Source organism: Scylla paramamosain, chromosome 41 (assembly GCF_035594125.1).
Source record: "Scylla paramamosain isolate STU-SP2022 chromosome 41, ASM3559412v1, whole genome shotgun sequence".
NCBI lineage: Eukaryota > Metazoa > Arthropoda > Malacostraca > Decapoda > Portunidae > Scylla > Scylla paramamosain.
The window spans coordinates 8,559,467-8,566,966 of record NC_087191.1 but is presented as its reverse complement, the minus strand read 5'-3'; the positions used below and the strand labels follow the sequence as shown (position 1 = coordinate 8,566,966).

The window sequence follows — 7,500 nt, the reverse complement described above, 5'->3', positions numbered from 1 at the left end:
TCCTCCTCCTCCTCCTCCTCCTCCTGTCAGTCAGCCGTCACTCCCACGCCCCCCACTCCCCCCTACCACGGATTATCACGCCCCTGGGACACTGGGACACGCTGAACTAATGTGTGGGAGTGTACGATAGTTACCGCTAAGTGTACGAAGGCGACATGCTGACACTTTCTGCTTCTGGTTCTGCCTGTGGGAAAGTTGTGTTTGTGGGTGTTGTGTTGTGTTTTGGTGGTGTTTTGGTGTTATGTTGGTGTTTTCTTGTGTTGTTTTTGTTTTTTTTGTGTTTGTTTTGGTGTTTTTTAGAGTATTTTTGTGTTTTTTTTGTGTTTTTTTTCGTGTTTTTTTTTGTGTTTAATTTTGGTGTGTTTTATTTTTGGTGTCTGGTGTTTTATCGGTGTTTATTTGATTTTATTTATTTATTTTTTTCTTGAGGGGGGAAAAGATTTTTTTTTTTTGGAGGGGTTTATTTATGTTTTTATTTAGTGTTTTGTTTGTGTTTTTTTCCCCTGTGTTTATTTATATATTTAGTTTTATTTATTTATTTTTTCGTTTGTTTTATTCGTTTTTTTATTTTTTTGTTGTCTTTGTTGATATTGAGTGTGTTTTATGTTGACTCTCTCTCTCTCTCTCTCTCTCTCTCTCTCTCTCTCTCTCTCTCTCTCTCTCTCTCTCTCTCTCTCTCTCTCTCTCTCTCTCTCTCTCTCTCTCTCTCTCTCTCTCTCTCTAATAGTGTGTAAACCATTGTCATATCGCATCTCTCCATCTCTCTCTCTCTCGCCGCAGCTTAGAGAGAGAGAGAGAGAGAGAGAGAGAGAGAGAGAGAGAGAGAGAGAGAGAGAGAGAGAGAGAGAGAGAAGTGCGTGATTTATGAGATAGTTCGTTTTTATTTTCTTCATTATTATTGTTATTATTATTATTATTATTATTATTATTATTATTATTATTATTATTATTATTATTATTATTTTCTTTCCTTTGTGTTGTTTATTTGTTTGGTTATAAAATCGTAGTCTCTCTCTCTCTCTCTCTCTCTCTCTCTCTCTCTCTCTCTCTCTCTCTCTCTCTCTCTCTCTCTCTCTCTCTCTCTCTCTCTCTCAATCCCTCCCCATTTCCTTACTTCCCTATCTGACAATCTTTACAAATTATAAATCTCTCTCTCTCTCTCTCTCTCTCTCTCTCTCTCTCTCTCTCTCTCTCTCTCTCTCTCTCTCTCTCTCTCTCTCTCTCTCCCCCGTACAAGCATCATTTCCCGCGAACAAAGGGAGAGTTTAAATTTTTGTAAAACTGCGGTTACTCTCTCTCTCTCTTTCTCTCCCTTTAGAATTACGGGGGAGGGAGAGGAGGAGGAGGAGGAGGAGGAGGAGAAGGAGGAGGAGGAGGAGGAGGAGGAGGAAGGAAGGAAGGAGGGAAATATTTTATTGTTATATATAAATTTATTTTTTTTGTAAGAAGTTTGTATGTCTCTCTCTCTCTCTCTCTCTCTCTCTCTCTCTCTCTCTCTCTCTCTCTCTCTCTCTCTCTCTCTCTCTCAGTCTTTATGTGGAAATCATTATTATTGTCATTATCTCTCTCTCTCTCTCTCTCTCTCTCTCTCTCTCTCTCTCTCTCTCTCTCTCTCTCTCTCTCTCTCTCTCTCTCTCTCTCTCTCTCTCTCTCTCTCTCTCTCTCTCTCTCTAAATGCGGCGTTTTTCCCTCCCTTTCATTCTCCAAATCTCTCCCAACGTTCTCCCTCCCTCTCCCTCTCCCTCCCTGTCCCCCTCCCTCTCTCTCTCTCTCTCTCTCTCTCTCTCTCTCTCCCTTCATAACATAATCCAAGTCTTGTTATGTAGATCGCCAGAATGTTATGTTCATTATGATTACACCGCGATAACTCTCTCTCTCTCTCTCTCTCTCTCTCTCTCTCTCTCTCTCTCTCTCTCTCTCTCTCTCTCTCTCTCTCTCTCTCTCTCTCTCTCTCTCTCTCTCTCTCTCTCTCTTGCTCCTTCCGTGATTTTTTTTTATTTTTTGTTTTTCTTTTCTTTATTTTTTGTTTATCTTCTTTTGTCTTTCTCTCTCTCTCTCTCTCTCTCTCTCTCTCTCTCTCTCTCTCTCTCTCTCTCTCTCTCTCTCTCTCTCCTTTTTCTCTTCTCCTTTCGTCTCTCTTCTATACTCTCCTTCTTTCCTCCACTTTCTCTTTTTTTCTCTTCCTTTTCTTTTTTTCCTTCTTTTTCTCTTTTCTTTATCTATCTTTCTTTCTTTCTCTCCTTCCTTTTTCTTCTCCCTTCGTCTCTTTTCCCTACTTTTCTTCCTTCCTCCTCCTTTTCTTCTGTTCCTTCTCTTTCTCCCTTATTTCCTCTCTCTTTTTCTTCCCTTTCCTCTTCTTCCTCTTCCTTTTCCTCTTTTCCTTTTCTTCCTTCCATCTTTTCTTTCTTTATCTTCTTTCTCTTCTCCCTTTTCTCTCCCTCTTCTCTTCCTCTTCTCCCTCCTTTCCTCCATCGCTCCTTTCCTCCTTGCCTTCATTTACTGTTTATCTCCCTTGTCTCCCTTTCCTCCACTCCCTCCCTCCCTCCCTCCTCTATCACTTTCTCTCCACTCTCCCTCCTTCCTCTTCTCTCCCTCGCTTATAAATACTTTTTCTCACCCTTCTCCCTCTCTCCCTCCCTCTCATATATTCATAACTGAGAGAGAGAGAGAGAGAGAGAGAGAGAGAGAGAGAGAGAGAGAGAGAGAGAGAGGAGAGGGAGAGTAATCCTTCTTCTAATTGATTACTTTGCTAACACCCCAATTGTCTACTAAGAGTCATATCTCTCTCTCTCTCTCTCTCTCTCTCTCTCTCTCTCTCTCTCTCTCTCTCTCTATGTCGCTATTTTCTTGTTTATGTGTTTTCTTTCTCCTTTTTTTCTTTCCTTTTCTTTCTTCCCTTCTCTCTCTCTCTCTCTCTCTCTCTCTCTCTCTCTCTCTCTCTCTCTCTCTCTCTCTCTCTCTCTCTCTCTCTCTCTCTCTCTCTCTCTCTCTCGCTCTCTCTCTCTCTCTTATCCCCATTTCCTCTCACTCAAGGTGCGAGGAATGGGAGAGAGAGAGAGAGAGAGAGAGAGAGAGAGAGAGAGAGAGAGAGAGAGAGAGAGAGAGAGAGAGAGAGAGAGTAAAATGAAAGGTGTAACAATTTTCGCGTTCCCTTTAATCCCTCTCCTTTATTTCCCCTCTCTCCTCTCCCTCTCCCTTCTCTCTCCCCTCTCCTCCTTCTCTCCCTCTCTCCCTCTCCCATCAACACTCCCCTCATCCTCTGACTGCTGGGAGAGGCGGAGAGAGAGAGAGAGAGAGAGAGAGAGAGAGAGAGAGAGAGAGAGAGAGAGAGAGAGAGAGAGAGAGAGAGAAACACGCTGAAACATCACTAATTCACCAACTCACTCTCTCGCGAGCCCCGCCCCACCTCGCCCAGCCCCGCACAGCTGATCGCTACCCCAATGTAAACAAAAGATTCCGTTTTCTAAAGATTAATTCTACCTTTCCCGGGGTGACTAGCGGATTTTGTGGGGAGGGGGGAGGGGTGACGGCTGACTGTAGGGAGGGTAAATGAAGATGGAGAGGTAGGGAGAGGGTGAGAGAGAGAGAGAGAGAGAGAGAGAGAGAGAGAGAGAGAGAGAGAGAGAGAGAGAGAGAGAGAGAGAGAGAGAGAGAGTTGTTTGAAGGTAAAATTGAAGAATAAGATGAAGAGAAATGAGAGAGAGAGAGAGAGAGAGAGAGAGAGAGAGAGAGAGAGAGAGAGAGAGAGAGAGAGAGAGAGAGTCCATACAAGATATATACCGATTACTCTCCCTATCCCCTCATTTCCCCTCCCTTCTTTCTCTCCCTCCCTTCCTCTCCCCCATTCCTCCCTCCCTCCCTCTCCCTCCCTTCCCCATTTCCCTCTTTAATGTGTGTGTACCTTCTCCCTTTCTTCCCCTCACCACCACAAGAAGAGGAGGAAGAGGAGGAGGAGGAGGAGGAGGAGGAGGAGGAGGAGGAGGAGGAGGAGGAGGAGGAGAAGAAAAACAAGAACAAGGAGAAGGAAAACATGAAAGTATCAACCCCTCTCTCTCTCTCTCTCTCTCTCTCTCTCTCTCTCTCTCTCTCTCTCTTTTTTTTTTTTTTTTTTTTTTTTATTTATACCAAATACATCATAATTTACAGAGGGTGTCACCACTACATTATATAGAATATCGTGACAACTTAGAGACTAAAGGTTACATAGTTAATGTTGCCTATCTAAAAGCCTCACTCTGTTTTTATCACTGCTGTCTGTATTGTATCAGCCACTCGTTCACTTTACATTTAAAATTTTGCATTGTCAAGTTCGCAATATTTTCAATGTTTTGCTCACTGGCTATGAATTTATTCCACCAGCTCACATAAGTGTAAATAAACTGTCTTTGGTGGTGCCATGTCCTGCACCGGGTTTGCAGCAGTTCCTCCGGGGCTGAGGTGACGGCTCTGGTAGCGACCTGGGCCAGTCGGGGAGGCTGCCGGAGTGACTGTAGGTGCGGCACACACTGTAGCTGCACCTTGAACATTACAGTGAGTCCCGCCACGTCACGCCGATGTTGGAGACTCTGTAGTGCTGGTTGGTGTCCTGCCTCTCTGATGAGCCTTGCCGCCCTCTCCTGTACCTTGTCCAGTAGAGACAGGTGCTTGTTGGCCGCACCTCCCCATGCCAGGCACGCGTATTCCAGGGACGAGCGAACCTGGGCTTTGTAGAGGACTTCCATTCCCCTACTGTCCAGGAGAGGTGACATTCTCCTCAGGGATGCCAGCTTCCCTGAGGCCTCCCTGGCGAGCCGCTCTATGTGGGATCTGAAGGACAGCTTTCTATCATATGTGACCCCCAGCACCTCCACCTCGTCCTGTGGGGTCAGCGTGTCGCCTTGGAAGACAAGGCGTGGGGCCGTCCCGAGTCTGGAGATGGTGAGCAGCTGCGTTTTGTGTGCCGCAAATTTTACTTGCCACTTTTCGCCCCACGCTGCTATGCGGCTTAGAGTGGCGTTCAGCGTGCTGACAGTGGCGTCTTCCTCCTCAGGACCGTAGCAGAGAGACAGGGTGAGGTCATCCGCGTATGCTCTCGTGCTCTCTCTCTCTCTCTCTCTCTCTCTCTCCCAGTCATGTCGGACAAGGCAGTCAATCCTTTAGTGGGATTTATGTGAGGGAGAGAGAGAGAGAGAGAGAGAGAGAGAGAGAGAGAGAGAGAGAGAGAGAGAGAGAGAGAGAGAGAGAGCTGTAATTGATAACGTCAGAGATTGTGTCGCGGATTGTCGCTGTGAGGGAGAGAGAGAGAGAGAGAGAGAGAGAGAGAGAGAGAGAGAGAGAGAGAGAGAGAGAGAGAGAGAGAGAGAGAGAGAGAGAGAGAGAGATTGCTATCATAAAAATTTGCTTCGTATAAATTCACTGTATTTAATGAGAGAGAGAGAGAGAGAGAGAGAGAGAGAGAGAGAGAGAGAGAGAGAGAGAGAGAGAGAGAGAGAGAGAGAGAGAGAGAGAGAGAGAGTAACACACACACACACACACACACACACACACAGAAACAAAGATAATAACCACAATTACCAGGACATAAAAAGAGGGAGAGAGAGGAGGAGACAGTGAGAGTGAGAGGGGAGTGAGAGGGGAGGGAGAGAGGGAGAGGGGACACTGGATAAACCTTGTAATAAGAGTAATACTGAAAAGTAATAGAAGTGACGAGAATTACTGGCAGGAAAAGACGAGATTGGAGGAGGAGGAGGAGGAGGAAGAGGAGGAGGAAGAGGAGGAGGAATAACATAAAGATCAATTGTTTAGTTTCAGGAGGAAGAAAAGAAGATGGAGGAGGAGGAGGAGGAGGAGGAGGCTTTGAGGAAGAGGAGGACTAGTTTGTTGTGTTTATATGGAAGAGGAGGAGGAAGAGAAGAAGGAATTTCAGTGTGAGGAAGAGGAGGAAGGAGAGATGTGGAAGAAGAGGAGGAGGAGGAAGAGGAGGAGGAGGGGGACAAGGTTGACAGGTTAAGAAGAGAAGAAGAAGGAGAAAGAGGAAGAGGAGGAGGAGGAGGAGGTGGTGGAAGAATAGGACATAGTTAAGAAGAGGAAAAGGAGTAGGAGGAGGAGGAGGAGTAAGACAAAAAGAACGAGGAAGAGGAAGAACAAGGAAAAGAAGAGAAGAAAAGAAGAAAAGTAAAAGTAAAACGAAGGAAAATCAGAGAGAGAGAGAGAGAGAGAGAGAGAGAGAGAGAGAGAGAGAGAGAGAGAGAGAGAGAGAGAGAGAGAGAGGTCGTCACAGTCCCTCGCTCTCATTACTCTCTTTAATTGGCATAAACATAACAATAAAAGTGAAATATCTCTAATTGACTTACCTGATTTCCGGCGTGAGAGAGAGAGAGAGAGAGAGAGAGAGAGAGAGAGAGAGAGAGAGAGAGAGAGAGAGAGAGAGAGAGAGATTATGGTTCTTCATTATTTTTATTTTGGTCTCTTTTCTTCCTTACTTTTTCTTTCTTATTTTTATTCTTTCTTTTTATTTTCTTATTGGTTCTTCCTTTCTTTCTCCCTTTCTTATTTTCTTTCTTTTCTTTCCTTCCTTCCTTCCTTCCTTCCTTCCTTCCTTCCTTCCTTCCTTCCTTCCTTTCCTTCCTTCCTTCCTTCCTTCCTTCCTTCCTTCCTTCCTTCCTTCCTTCCTCTCTCTCTCTCTCTCTCTCTCTCTCTCTCTCTCTCTCTCTCTCTCTCTCTCTCTCTCTCTCTCTCTCTCTCTCTCTCTCTCTCTCTCTCTCTCTCTCTCTCTCTCTCTCTCTCTCTCTCTCACACACACACACACACACACACACACACACACACACACACACACACACACACACACACACAAGCCAATGTTTACAATAATCAGCTGATGCAGTGTTGCCATCGCGAGGTCATCCATTAACCCCCTCTTTATAAACCAATATAGGAGGGAACCACGAAATGCTGGGTAATTTTCTCTCCCTCTCTCTCCCTCTCTCCCTGTCTCCTCTCCCTCTCCCTCTCTCTTCTCCCTGTCTCCTCTCCCTCTCCCTCTCCCTTCCTCCCTCCCTCTCTCCCTTAACGAGACATTGCCTAATTAAGTAGTTTATTGCTTGTCAGTTGAGTTTGTGTGACTAAAGAGAGAGAGAGAGAGAGAGAGAGAGAGAGAGAGAGAGAGAGAGAGAGAGAGAGAGAGAGAGAGAGAGAGAGAGAAGGGGGGAAGTGGGGGCATAATTTCCCTATAATCAACAAATTAGTGTTGTTTTGTGGCAATGTGGATGCTCTCTCTCTCTCTCTCTCTCTCTCTCTCTCTCTCTCTCTCTCTCTCTCTCTCTCTCTCTCTCTCTCTCTCTCTCTCTCTCTCTCTCTTTTGGTATTCATATTTTTGTTATTTTCCTTTTTCATGGTTTTGTGTGAGGTGAGAGAGAGAGAGAGAGAGAGAGAGAGAGAGAGAGAGAGAGAGAGAGAGAGAGAGAGAGAGAGAGGGGTCAGTTTGGATCAATGGGCAGTAAACTGTTGGTAATTGGCCGT

At 45.2% G+C, this 7,500-nt stretch overlaps 1 protein-coding gene and 1 long non-coding RNA gene across 2 annotated transcripts in view; one reads left to right on the top strand and one right to left on the bottom strand.

Annotated features, from left to right (window-relative positions):
* LOC135092794 (uncharacterized) overlaps positions 1 to 7,500 on the top strand; it is a 61,593-nt gene that overhangs the window by 29,611 nt on the left and 24,482 nt on the right. The window lies entirely within an intron of this gene.
* LOC135092832 (homeobox protein Hox-A3-like) overlaps positions 1 to 7,500 on the bottom strand; it is a 24,519-nt gene that overhangs the window by 16,186 nt on the left and 833 nt on the right. The window contains exons 2-3 of the mRNA XM_063991575.1: positions 4,408 to 4,925; positions 126 to 184 (exon numbers count right to left, since the gene is read on the bottom strand). Of these exons, the coding sequence (XP_063847645.1) occupies positions 126 to 184; positions 4,408 to 4,925 (577 nt within the window). The remainder of the gene's footprint in view (positions 1 to 125; positions 185 to 4,407; positions 4,926 to 7,500) is intronic.